This window comes from Salvelinus fontinalis, chromosome 14, assembly GCF_029448725.1.
Source record: "Salvelinus fontinalis isolate EN_2023a chromosome 14, ASM2944872v1, whole genome shotgun sequence".
Taxonomy (NCBI): domain Eukaryota; kingdom Metazoa; phylum Chordata; class Actinopteri; order Salmoniformes; family Salmonidae; genus Salvelinus; species Salvelinus fontinalis.
In genome coordinates this window covers 47,174,364-47,188,834 of record NC_074678.1, presented here as the reverse complement: position 1 = coordinate 47,188,834, position 14,471 = coordinate 47,174,364, and the positions used below count along the sequence as shown (strand labels likewise).

Below are 14,471 nucleotides of genomic sequence, written 5' to 3'. Positions count from 1 at the left end.
AAAAACAACGCAACAGTGTTTTGCACTAAGTACACCAAGTGTTCGGAGACACAAGTGTTCGCACACCTCTTCAAGGAGCCCCCACTGGTGGTCTATAAGTGTGGTCGCAATATTAGGGATAGCTTGGTGAGATCTGACCTGCCCCCTGAGCCCACTCAGACACTCGACACCCATTCCAAATGGGAACTACAAACGTGGCTCATGCGCCCAGTGCAATAGCACTACAGAAACATCCTTCTTCAGACATCCACACACAGGTCGAAAAATCCCTGCTAGGGGTATCATCTCATGCAAGACAAAGGGAGTAATCTATCTCATCACCTGTACATGTGGGAAAACCTATGTAAGACAAACGACAACTAAAACAACGCATAGCTGAACCTCTCAGCTCAATTAGGTGGAAGAACATTGACTATCCAGTAGCAGGTCACTTTGTTGAAGCTAACCATCCCATCTCCTCCCTCAAATACACAGGCATTGAGCATGTTGCTCTACCAAGGAGAGGAGGTAACATTGAGATCCTACTACTATAGAGGGAGGTCTACAGGATATCCTGTTTAAAAACACTGACCCCTAGTGGTCTGAATATTGACTTTGATCTCAGGCCATTCTTATGACCAATTACATTTTCTGTGAACAGGTCTTGTAAATGAATGTATTCTTTCCACAGCTTATCAGAGTACACCCAATATGTTGCCCCTGTTGATGACGCGTATTATGCATTATGGTCGAACCAAAAGATTACACACGTTAGGGAAAAAAATGAAATTGGAAATATTTAAATATAGTGGCAAGAAAATGTATGTGAACCCTTTGGAATTACCTGGATTTCTGCATAAAATGGTCATAACATTTGATCTGATCTTCATCGAAGTCACAACAATAGACAAACACAGTCTGCTTAAACTAATAACACACAAATTATTGTATTTTTCTTGTCTATATTGAATAGATCATTTAAACATTCAGAGTGTAGGTTGGAAAAAGTATGTGAACCCCTAGGCTAATGACTTCTCCAAAAGCTAATTGGAGTCATGAGTCAGCTAACCTGGAGTCCAATCAATGAGATGAGATTGGAGATGTTGGTTAGAGCTGCCCAGTCCTATTAAAAACACTCACACAATTTGAGTTTGCTATTCACAAGAAGCTGGAAAGGGTTACAAAAGTATCTCTAAAAACCTTAATGTTCATCAGTCCACGGTAAGACAAATTGTCTATAAATGGAAAGTTTACCACTGTTGCTACTCTCCCTAGGAGTGGCTATCCTGCAAAGATGACTGGAAGAGCACAGTGCGGAATGCTCAATGAGGTTAAGAAGAATCCTAGTGTCAGCTAAAGACTTACAGAAATCTCTGGAACATGCTAACATCTCTGTTGACGAGTCTACGATACGTAAAACACTAAACAAGAATGGTGTTCATGGGAGGACACCACGGAAGAAGCCACTGCTGTCCAAAAAATGCATTGCTGCACGTTTGAAGTTTGCAAAAGTGCACCTGGATGTTTCACAGTGCTACTGGCAAAATATTCTGTGGACAAAAGAAACTACAGTTGAGTTGTTTGGAAGGAACACACAACACTATGTGTGGAGAAAAAAATGCACAGCACACCAACATCAAAACCTCCTCCCAACTGTAAAGTATGGTGGAGGGAGCATCATGGTTTTGGGCTGCTTTGCTGCCTCAGGACCTTTCTATCGTCGACGGAAAAACGAATTCCCAAGTTTATCAAGACATTTTGCAGGAGAATGTAAGGCTATCTGTCTGCCAATTGAAGCTCAACAGAAGTTGGGTAATGCAACAGGACAATGACCCAAAACAGAATTGCTTCAACAAAGAAAATACGCCTTCTAAAGTGGCCCGGTCAGAGTCCTGACCTCAAACCGATTGAGATGCTGTGGCATGACCTCAAGAGAGCAGTTCACACCAGACATCCAAAGAATATTTCTGAACTGAAACAGTTTTGTAAAGAGGAATGGTCCAAACGTTTGCATGAGGTTATTGCTGCCAAATGAGGGTCAACCAGTTATTAAATCCAAGGGTTCACATACTTTTCCACCCTGCACTGTGAATATTTACATGGTGTGTTCAATAAAGACATGAAAACGTATACTTGTTTGTGTGTTATTAGTTTAAGCAGACTGTGCTTGTCTATTGTTGTGACTGATGAAGATCAGATCAAATTTGATCACTAATTTATGCAGAAATCCAGGTAATTCCATGGGTGAAATTAAATGAAACAGTAATGTATGTTGATGCTAATGATAACAATGGCATCATATATTCAATATACTGTGGGCTATTGTCTTAACAGTTTTGCTCAATTCATTCTGCTCAACCTGTGACGTGGTTAGGTTGGACCCAGGCGCAGAGAAGAGACCAGACGAGGAATCAGTGCTTAAGGATAAACATAATACTTTACTGATATACGGAAGCCGCAGGATCACTGTATACTTGAAAGAACAACAAAACACTAAGTCTCAAACTCAGGAAAGGAACGCACACGATAAACAATTCAAGCATCTGCAAAGGACCACAATCATGAAATAAGACAATAAGAATAAGTCCAATAAGTCTCTAGGACGGCCTCGCTGTCCTCCTCTGGTGCCAGAAGGAACCATGACACAACCTAGCAATTACGACACACCCAACCCTCACTGTTGTCATTGATCGCACAGAAGAAGCTGTTTACTGTACTGTTTGTCTACATAACCTAGTTCAAGCATTCATGAAATGACCCTGAAGGGCACAGTGATGCCGAAACGTGGGTGTTTTTTTTACCCAATAAATGACTGGGAGGTTATATATATGAAGTGTGCGACTTACAGCTTACAGTTTATTCACCGTTAGTCAGCACCTCTACACTAAATCATTTTCTCTGGGTGTGCGCCAGCTCATGCTTTTTATTAGGCTTTCTGTTTGTCAAGATGTTTGTGATGTTGAAAAGTTTCCGAAGTCGGTATGCTTTGTCGATTGGTTGTGTGGTGCACTGGCACAGACACCTGTTGGTAGAAAAATCATTGCATATATTTTATATAATTATAAATATGGCATCAAAATGTAGAAAATCGGATTTGTCCCTAGCTGACAATTGTCTGCAGCCGGCTCTAGCGTAGTGTAATGAAACAGGCAGGGAGAGTGAGCTCGTCCGTGGCGGGCGGGCGAACCGTCAACCTTCTGGCCCGTAGCCCTGTGTGGCAACGACTGTGCCACCAAATCATGCTGAAGTGACAGTCAATATCCACGTTCATAAACACAGGGTCGCTACGTTCATAAACACAGGGTCGCTACAGTTACTGCTATTTGTAGTCCTAAACATTTTGTTCATTCTATGAGGGGGGGGGGGATCTGTCCCTTACTGATTTTGTTTCATTATTAGCAGTCGAGGAGGCAGCCACCTTGAAGTTGTTGTTTTCTTATTTTGCTTATATCATCCATCACTCTTGAGTTTCCTAGAGCATGGGAATATCTACCACTTCCTATTGATAACATCAGAACAACTGTAGTAGTACATTTTCTTTTTTCATTCATGCCCTGTAAACCCCAAGAAAGCCCTGACACCTTGAAAAGTAAATAGATGTGTATTCAGTAACCAGCATAGAATATGTAAAAAAATATATACATATATACATTTCCCAGGAGTCTCCCCAGGTCGCAACCCATATAAACCTCCCCCTTTCCCTCCCCTCCCACCAAAAAAGGGAATATTCATGATTACATTGCAGCTGTATTATATTCGTAATATTTACAACATCCCTTTCTTGTAGACTCCAACAACGATGCATCCAGTTGCAGGGCTCTGGCGTGTCAAGAACAAATAGCCCATCCACAGAGCTCCCTCTAATATTGTCCCATAATCTAAATACCAAATACAATCTACTGGACTAGAAAGGTGGGGGGGGATAATAAACCATATGAAATCATTAACGGTGAAATAAAAACTCATAAACCAAATCATGCTTGTACAGTCACTGTTTAAAAGGGACAAATATAAACCATTCAACAGATCCTAATTTGAACAGTAATTTGCTCATTACTGTTCAGCTCCCTCTGAGACATTCTATTCGTGGGTCCCGTCTAAGAGGGTCAAGTGGGTGTAAAAAAAGTAAGTGGGTTGAACACCCACACAAAGACAGACAGGAGTTGAATGCTAAATAAATAATACAGAAAGGGGAGGGGGGGGGGGGGGGGGGTCAGAAAGCCTGTGAGGCCGAGTAGATTATGGTCGGGGGAGGGAATCCAGCATTGGCTTGACTTCCATTGCTTCCGGAGCTTGCGTGGCTCTTGTTGTTGATGCTTCGCCGGGTGAACAACGCTGTACTTCAGGTTAGTTTTGCGCAGTAGTCCTCTCACCTGGTTGTAGGGAGCTTGCTGTTTCTGTAGCTCTGTGCTTACATAGGCTGACGGTTTACCATCTTTGGATTCCATGATCCAATCCGATTATTCTCAGATGACATTTCCTGCTGTGGTGTCTTTTCCTCCAGCAGCTTATTTGCAACTAGCAATGTGTCATTTTTCTTCTCCGCCGTTTCCAGCCAGGTGTGTAGGGCGGTAGTTGAAACCTTAAGATCTTTTTTCCTTTGAGTCACAATTGGTGACCGTGGTTTGAAGTTTCACTAGTGTGTTGTTGATTGGGCTCAGCTTGGTGATGACAGCGGAGGATATTTCCTCACGGACAATCACTCTGATCATACTTGCAAGAGCGTCAGGATCCATTGGAGTGCTGCATGTCTTGTACGGCATTCACGTGTAGCCTAGTTGTTTCTTCCCGAAAAGTTAAGCCAATACCTTTGGAATTCTTAATATTGAAAAATAAAGATGCATCTCTTGTGAATAAAGTCTTACTTTGAGGGAATTCTGTGGTACGAGCTAAGCCTGTTCACTGCATGCCACTGGAATTCACGTCCTCCTAAAGGACTGAACTTTTTGCCATGAAATGAGTGCATGTCTTCGAGAGATTTGAGAGAGTTTTTCATGACTATTTGAGAGAGAGCTTGTCATTACTCAGAGTTTGTCACGACTGTGCACTTGGAATGCTGTGTGTGTGTGTGTACCAGCGTTTGTGTATCGGCGCATGCGTGTGTGTGTTTTTATTTGGCTAGGTATCTGTCCATGTCTGGTTGCACTCACATGTCTAGCGCCCCCGGTGGCCGTGCGCCCTGCTCCCCCTCCAGTGAATCCCCTGTGGTCTGGGACAGCGAGTCGCTGTCATAGATCCCATTCGCATCCTCCTCTGTGATGATGTCATAGGCCCCGTCATCAGTCTTGGCGCTGGGGTCCGACACTGCACAGGAAACAGGTGATCAAACCAGTCATGTACTTGTAACACTTTACTGTAGCCTGTATGTATGCTCTAATAAAGCTTTTATAAGAGCTGCCTAAAGACATAACAGGAGCAGGAAGTCACACCTATACCCATTCTATCCCAGGCAGTCATACATGTTTTACACATAGAAACGCCATAGAGATCACATTATGTTTTTATGTACAGCAAATTGTGATCACCAAGGCTTTTTTGTCTCGATGTTCTTTTACAATTTTTTTTACCCATCCACCTTCGGAGGACAAATATACATATACATTTTTTGCAGCTTTTTTGCTACATATACAGTACCAGTCAAAAGTTTGGACACACCTACTCATTCCAGGGTTTTTCTTTATTTTGACTATTTTCTACATTGTAGCATAATAGCAAAGACATCAAAACTATGAAATAACACATATGGAATCACGTAGTAACCAAAAAAGTATAAAATAACCCTTTGCCTTGATGACAGCTTTGCACACTCTTGGCATTCTTTCAACCAGCTTCATGAGGCAGTCACCTGTAATGCATTTCAAATAACAGGTGTGCCACGTTTAAAGTTAATTTAAGGAATTCCTTTCCTTCTTAATGCATTTGAGCCAATCAGTTGTGTTGTGACAAGGTAGCGGTGGTATAAAGAAGATAGCCCTATTTGGTAAAAGACCAAGTCTATATTATGGCAAGAACAGCTCAAATAAGCAGAGAAATTAAACTCCACCATTACTTTAAAACATGAAGGTCAGTCAATATAGAACATTAAGAACTTTTAACGTTTCTTCAAGTGCAGTCGCAAAAAAAATCAAGCACTATGATGAAACTGGCTCTTATGAGAACCACCACAGGAATGGAAGACACACAATTACCTCTGCTGTAGAGGATACGTTCATTAGAGTTACCAGACTCAGAAATTGCTGCCCAAATTAATGCTTCAGAGTTCAAGTAACAGACACATCTCAACATCAACTGTTCAGAGGAGACTGCGTGAATCAAGCGTTCATGGTCGAATTGCAGTAAAGAAACCACTACTAAAGGACACCAATAATAAGAGACTTTCTTGGGCCAAGAAACACGAGCAATGGACATTAGACCGGTGGAAATCTGTCCTTTGGTCTGATGAGTCCAAATTTGAGATTTTTGGTTCCAACTGCCGTGTCTTTGTGAGACTCAGAGTAGGCGAACGGATGATCTCCGCATGTGTGGTTCCCACCGTGAAGCATGCAGGAGGTGTGACCGTGTGGGGTTGCTTTGCTGGTGACACTGTCTGTGATTTATTTAGAATTCAAAGCACACTTAACCAGCATGGCTACCACAGCATTCTGCAGCGATACACAATCCCATCTGGTTTGCACTTACTGGGACTATCACTTGTTTTTCAACAGGACAATGACCCAACACACCTCCAGGCTGTGTAAGGGCTATTTGACCAAGAAGGAGAGTGATGGAGTGCTGCATCAGATGACCTGGCCACCACAATTACCTGACGTCAACCCAATTGAGATGGTTTGGGATGAGTTGGATCACAGAGTGAAGGAAAAGCAGCCAACACGTGCTCAGCATATGTGGGGACTTCTTCAAGACTGTTGGAAAAGCATTCCAGGTGAAGCTGGTTGAGAAAATGCCAAGAGTGTGCAACGCTGTCATCAAGGCAAAGGGTGGCTACTTTGAAGAATCTAAAATCTAAATTATATTTTGATTTGTTTAACACTCTTTTAGTTATTACATGATTCCATATGTGTTAATTTTGATGTCTTCTTCACTATTATTCTACAATGTAGAAAATAGTAAAAATAAGGAAAAACCATTGAATGTGTAGGTGTGTCCAAACTTTTGACTGGTACTGTACATACATTTTACATACACATTTTACATAGACATTTTACATACACATTTTACATAGACATTTTGCATACACATTTTACATACATGGTACTTTTATATATAGCAGTCACATAACAATAACACATTACCAAACATAAGCTCTTTAATCCCACCCCCTCAGCCACTCTCAGCCCATCCCACCTATCACCATAGACCCCCCTCGTTTGGTTTCCATAGGCCATATATTTTTCAATTGTGCTGTGATGTTTTACATCATTTTTAACTTTTCTAGTCGTATAGTATCTCATGTTGTTTTTACTAGCCTCTCTCTTTGAACTTCTTATCTTATCCCATCTGTCAGATTTTAAATGTGTGATGAAGACGCACGTCATTGGGCTTTGCTGTCCTATAAAACGTCCACAACAGAACTTACCTTTTGAGGAATAAAAAGATTTCTTGAAATCTGTAGTAGCCGTACATTTTCCCTTCCCAGTAAAATGACGTGACAAAAACGAGGCAGATGTTTGCCAAGCAACCTCCGCTGTGGTTTTTGCCATGTTTGTTAATGAAAGCAGTAAAGCAGAAGGGAGATTAAGAAAGTTGAATTGAGGTGGCACCTACCACCCTTCGCCCTTTTGCTTAGAACAAGATAATGGAAGTATACCACTAGAATGGTTAGGAATGGCAGAAGGTTTCTGTTCTTATTCCACAGGGTACAGTGGATGCTCTTGTTTCAGTACCTGTTATGACTTCCCTATTCAACACAAAACCACTTCACCAACCTTGAAAGAAGGCCAGAGTAATTGTGACAAATTGTGTTTTTCAAATTAAATTGTCTAATGGGGGTTTGCTTAAATACGTATCCCTTTCGACTGAGTGTTTGAAAAAGGCCTTTGCAAGTGTGTGTGCGGGATGCTCTTGTTTCAGTACCTGTTATGACTTCCCTATTCAACACAAAACCACTTCACCAACCTTGAAAGAAGGCCAGAGTAATTGTGACAAATTGTGTTTTTCAAATTAAATTGTCTAATGGGGGTTTGCTTAAATACGTATCCCTTTCGACTGAGTGTTTGAAAAAGGCCTTTGCAAGTGTGTGTGCGTGACCATGTATTTGTATGTGTGGGTTTTTGAGTGCGCATACTAGGAGTGTGTGCGTGTATATGCGTGTGCCTACGTGTGACCATCTATATCTCACCTGTAACCCTGGGAGTAGGTTTGTAGGGGACTGGTTCGGGGAGTGAGTGAGGCCCAATTCCGGGGGGAGGTGGCTGGGTGTCGGAGGGACTCAGCTCAGCCTCTGTGAACCTCTCCACCACGGCTCTATGTTGGGTGTAACACTCCCTACAGCAACGCTCCTTCTTCCCACTGTGCTTGGTCATCACAAAGTTGTTACTGCAGTAGTAGCAGAAGATGCGACCACACAGCCTGAAACAAGAAGAGAGTCTAGTATTGTATCACTGTGGAGCATTCATTTAATTCAGGAGTTAAATTACTAACATGCTAATTCAAATACTGAATTGCCTGAAAGTCCAATATAATTGAGACCTTGGAATTATTAGCCGATATACTCAATCAACCATCCTGGCAATATCGCCAGATTCACCACCTCTGTCCATTGTAACCACTATGTAAAATGGCCTGTTTACAAATGTGTATAACAGTGGCGGTCAGTGACGTTTAAGATGAGGGAGGACAAAAAAATGTATCAGCATGGCCTTAATTCTAGTACAGCATATTGGATGACTGTCATTCATATTCCATTCACAGTGATAGGTTTAGGCTATTACATGATACTCTAATTTTCTCTATACCCATCATGAGGTTGCTACAACATAGCCTATGAATGAAAGTTTACAATGTAGGTTCACACAGGTCGAGAGAAGAATTTGAGGTGACAGACAGTGACACATGGACAGACAGTGACACATTCAATACCGCCTTGCACACTCTTGCCTGCATCTAGCTGATATAGGGTGTGATAATTAGTCCAATAGTTGCAAACGAGAGTTTCTATTGGACAAATTCAGGTATGTTTATCCTGTTTAAAATCAGTGGAATGAATACACCCCTGATCACACGTAAATACAGTTCACTTTCATTACAGCCACGTTTTATTCCTTCTCGCATCTATGTCCTCTCCTCCTCTCATATTTTCCCTTCGTCGCTTGTGGACATTAATGCACAACACATTAGCAGTATGTGACCAGGCAAAAAAAACTTTCAAAGACAAACTGCTACACACAGCCTACATCGTTGTCACCATATTAGCTAAAGTAACGTCATAGTCAACATAACTAATAACGTTACAGTGTACAGTCAGTAAGCAGTTTAGTACTTACACCGGCAGGCTACAGTGGGAATACATTTGTAAAACCAAAAGCTTACCTTGACTTGGAAGAGTTCCAGTGTTGTGTTGGTTAGTCATAGCCAGCTAGCTAACATAGCATCCCTCTGTTTGAGTAGGGTAAAGTAGCTAGCTGCATTTCCTAGCTAAGTGAAACTGAAAGTAAAAAAATGTAATCTCTCTCTCTCTCATGCTTGTCCTTCATTTTGGAAGGAATTTATTTGTCCACCCAATCAAACTGCAGTGCTAGCTAGCTGTATCTTATACTTTCAGTACTAGATTCATTTTCTGATTGTTTGATTGGGTGGACAACATGTCAGTTCATGATGCAAGAGCTCTGATAGGTTGGAGGACATCCTCCGGAAGTTGTCATAATTACTGTGTTAGTCTATGGAAGGGGGTGAGATTTGTATTGAAGTCAATGTACCCAGAGGTGGACGGAAGCTAGTTGTCCTCCGGCTACACCATGGTGCTACCCTCCAGAGTGCTGTTGAAGCTACTGTAGACATTTTTTGGCAAAATAGTATGTTTTAATCAATCAATTATTTGGTGACGTGATTATATTTAGTATAGTTTTATCTAAAAAGGATAACTTTTTGAATGTTTAAAAAAAAAAAACGTATAATCCCTGAGGAGGATGGTCCTCCCCTTCCTCCTATGAGGAGCCTCCACTGGTGTATAGGTGTATCACAATGTTTTCAATCATTACAGTCAGATCATAGTCTGTTGAAGTCACGATAAGAAAAGAAAGTCAGCCATTTCTAAAGCCACCGACGCTCTAATAGCTATTAACACTTTGTCTACGGTTCCCGTAACATGACGTAATATGGCCATTTGGTGAGTCAGTGCCCTCTCAGTGACTACCTGCAGTGGTGTCGGCGCAGCCACCAGGTGAAATGGCCCTGGCAGCCCAGGCAGTGGGTGGCCTCCTTGTCCTGCAACCAGCGTTCCTCTGCACGCAGCTTCTGCTCAAACTCCAGAGCATCGGACTTCTGCCACAGAATGTCCTTGTCCCTGCCGGAGCACATACACACACTGTGAATACATTTTGAATGTTTGGATCCAGCATCGAAGTACAAAGCACCCAAAAGGTCACGAACACACACGGGTACACACACACATACACAGGTGGGGGGTTAGAGCGCAGGACCTGCTGCCAAAAAATAACATGGTTATTCAGGTCTGGTTGTTCCCCTCTGTTCATCAGAGAGTGAGAGTATGGCAATTATCTGCTCAGTTAGCTTCTTTCAGGCATGGTTACTTCGTAAGGAGTGAATCATACATTTGTATGGTTTGTGGGTATTTGAGGACGACATAATCATTACTCATGCTATTCTGTTTATATTGTCCTAATCTAATTCTACATGCACTTTCCAATGACCCCCTGTTCTGGAGTACATCTCTCTGCCAATGAGCAGTAAGGAATAGGAAAAAGTGAAAGCGTAAATGAAGACGGTAAATAATGTTGTTACTGTTGTCCCGTTGACAATTTTGATTCTCATTTTTATTTTTTTATTGTAAATATCCAAAACAAGCTTTGGCAATATGTACATTGTTACGTCATGCCAATAAAGCGAATTGCATTGAAATAAAAGCACTGAAGTGGTTTAAGGACACCCCAGGGGCGCTGGAATTGTGTTTTATCCCCTACTGGGGATAAGAGCTATGTGAATAGCTGAGACAAAGAGAGAGAGAGAGAGAGAGAGAGCATCAATTACTGCCAAAACATAAGCAGACGAGAGCTGTTGCTTTCTCTTCATTCGTCTCTCTCTTGAAATCCCCCTCTCACTCTTTCTCCTTGATATCATAGACTTTCTGAATTCCAAATCGACTAATCCTAGGCACTTTGTGTACAGTAGAGTTCAACGGATCGGATATGTATAATCCATACAGTACAGTAGTTCTTTCATCTTGCCCTTTTAGCTGTATATTGGATACACCTAACTAATCGTTTTACACCTACAGAAGTGCCTCGCGGTTGATTTGGAATTACGAATTGGTTTCTGTCTGTCTCCAAACAACTTATTTCTTTGTCACCCTCCTCTGTGTCACTTTTTTTATACCCTTTTTCCCCATCCATCCATCTCTTTCCTTTCCCTCCCTCCTTCTCGTCAGATGAGACTGTCAGTGGTGAGATGGCATATCAAAGACCCAAACTGTGTTCCCTATGGGAGAGCAACCTCAGAATACACACGTCCCCCAGGGCTCAGCTAAGAGGGCAGAACCCAGACATAACATGCTATCTTGATCACCCAAACAAAGGGGGAAAACAAGTCCTCAACACCCTTTCAAGTTCCTAAACAAAGCTCCTTCCCCTCTACAGATCAAAAGGTACAGCTGTAACTTTTTCTCTTTCCTCCCATGGCTCAGGGCAGGTGCAGAGGAGGATGGAAGGCTTAGGGCGTACTTGATTAGTTCGATGAGGCGCTCCTCCAGCGTGCTCTTGGTTCGGTAGAGGTCGTCGATCTCTGCTGTAGTCCTGAGGTATTGACTATGCTTGTCAACCTCGGCCTGCTCCAATTTCTTCTTCAGCTCCTCACGCGCCGCCTGGACCGCCAAGAGAGCCTCCTCGGCACTAAATGGGGGAGCGATTAGAAGGGAGTGAAAGGGATTAAGAGAATGGAAGAGGGAGAGTGTACGATTACATAGTTGTGACTGCATCATCTTTGACTCAGATAGATAGATAGGACAAGACAACTCTATCTATCTATCTATCTATCTCTATATCTATATATCTCTTAGAGACAGGGACTACTTAGTTAATCTAAATGGAGAGGTTGTTTTCTGTTTGGGGTATAATAGTATACCGGTAGGCAGTGTTCATTTTGGCACAGATTTAGTCTAGCTTTAATAATTTTGACAAAAAAAAGAATTAAGTCACATTTTTGTTATTTGAATAATGATTGAGTCTAGTTATTGTCAAAATTATGATAACCGTGGGCAATTTTAATCAATTAAATGCCTTTTCATTTTAGTCACTTCACAGCTGTATTGCCTCATTAACCCCTTCATGTCCATAACGGAAATTAACAATTTCCTTCAGTACACTTGTTCTCTGAGCTTGCTGATGGATAAATCTGAATAAATGTTTTAATTGTCGTTTGTCTACGATGTGAGTTTTGATATTGTACTATATTTAGTCTTTGGACACATGGGGTTAAAGTCCTGTGAATACATGTTTAAATGATCAGATCGTAATGATGTTTGGTATATACTGTAGATTGTCAGGACCAATATATATATTAAAACTATATCTAAAGAAATCCACTCATACACTTCTAGAGTAGATTATACAGTAGAGGCAAATTCCATGCAAGTCAATGGAGAGTGAGGCCTGCTACAGCTTTCTCCAACGTTCTCTCCCTCTCTCACAGGCACACATGTACATACACGTACCACAGACATACAGTATATGTTATTTAGTATATGTAAAGACAACATTAAATTAAGAATAGTCTGATGGGTGACAATATTAGCCTATCATTTGTGAATGATGTATTATCACTTGTGAATGATTCCCAGCTTGTGCAGTAAGGCAAGAAACAGTGCATGCCTTTTTTCACCATAAAAAGGCATCTTTATAATAATAATCGCATTTGCTATCATTTTCAGGAACAGCGGTTTCCCGCTAATTGATTGCATTTTGGAACATTTGCGCTTATAGCCTTCTGCCGTGTGCGCATTGCTGCACTGATAATGTGAAGAGATAGCCTAATAGTTTATCAACATTTTAAGCTAAACGTTTTGATCTGTTGTGGAGTGGTTGTATTAATTTCGCCTCAAAATTAATGGATTTCTTTAGGGGGCATTACAGCCACACAAGGGAGATGCCACTTGGAAATTCGAGGTCTGGTGAGAATATTATCAAGTGCTTGTCAAATTGTGAATGAGAGACTGATGGAAGTGTGTGCAGCTTGAACAAAAAACGAAATCAGAGCTCATGCCTTTCATGCAACTTTTTTTCACATCACCATTAGAGTCCCGTCATGCAGCCTTAGAATGTATTAAAAATAAAAACATATAGCCCTACATTTGTATCACAACTTAAGTTGCATAAATAACCCTAAATTAAGCATTTAGGAGGACCAGTTCATTTGTTAAACCCTCCACAGAATAGCTGCATGTGCTCACTTTCTTTGAAATCATTTGGAGAAAATATCCTTTATATTTTATGAAGCTATGAAATAAAATAAAATTATGCCACAGAATTCTATGCAAATCTCGTCTGCTAAATGACCTAGTGTAGCCCACAGCCATATGGTATAGCCATATCAGGGCCTAACATAAGGACTCAGTATGCTATTCTGTTCTTCTGAAATAAGACTACATTTTGTTCATATCATGTTTCTTTAGACCTGTCGAAAATAAAGAATGGATTTATTGTGATGGTGTAGTCCAGGGGTGGGAAAACTTTTTGGCTCAAGGGCCACATCGGGATTTTGAAATTCAATGAAGGGACACATTTTTGGGGGGGACGAATTGCTTGGCGAAGTGGTCTAAGACACTACATCTCGCTGCTTGAGACATCACTACAGACCCGGGTTCGATCCCGGGCTGTGTCACAGCTGGCAGTGACTGGGAGACCCATGCGGCGGCAGACAATTGGCCCAGCGTCGTCCGCGTTAGGGGAGGGTTTGGCAGGCCGAGATTTCCTTGTCCCATCACGCTCTATAGCGACTCCTGTGGCGGGCCGGGCGCATGCACGCTGATACGTTCGCCAGGTGTAGAGTTTCCTCTGATATATTGGTGTGGCTAGCTTCCGGGTTAAGAGGGCATTGTGTCAAGAAGCAGTGCGGCTTGGCTGGGTCGTGTTTCGGAGGACGCACTGATCTCGAGCTTCGCCTCTCCCAAGTCCGTACGGAAGTTGCAGCGATGGGACAAGACTGTAACTACCAATTAGATACCACGAATTTTGGGAGAAAAAAAAGGGGTAAAAAATATATATATATTTTGAAGTGCCCGGCGGGCCGGATACGTCCCACGGGCCGTACTTTGCTCCTCGTTG

At 41.8% G+C, this 14,471-nt stretch overlaps 1 protein-coding gene across 2 annotated transcripts in view; it reads right to left on the bottom strand.

Annotated features, from left to right (window-relative positions):
- The window catches only part of LOC129811018 (FYVE and coiled-coil domain-containing protein 1-like), a 67,276-nt gene that overhangs the window by 20,912 nt on the left and 31,893 nt on the right, over positions 1–14,471 (bottom strand). For both annotated transcript variants that reach the window (XM_055862115.1, XM_055862114.1), the window contains exons 11-14: positions 11,874–12,041; positions 10,331–10,480; positions 8,318–8,547; positions 5,130–5,283 (exon numbers count right to left, since the gene is read on the bottom strand). In XM_055862115.1, coding sequence (XP_055718090.1) covers positions 5,130–5,283; positions 8,318–8,547; positions 10,331–10,480; positions 11,874–12,041 — 702 coding nt within the window. The remainder of the gene's footprint in view (positions 1–5,129; positions 5,284–8,317; positions 8,548–10,330; positions 10,481–11,873; positions 12,042–14,471) is intronic.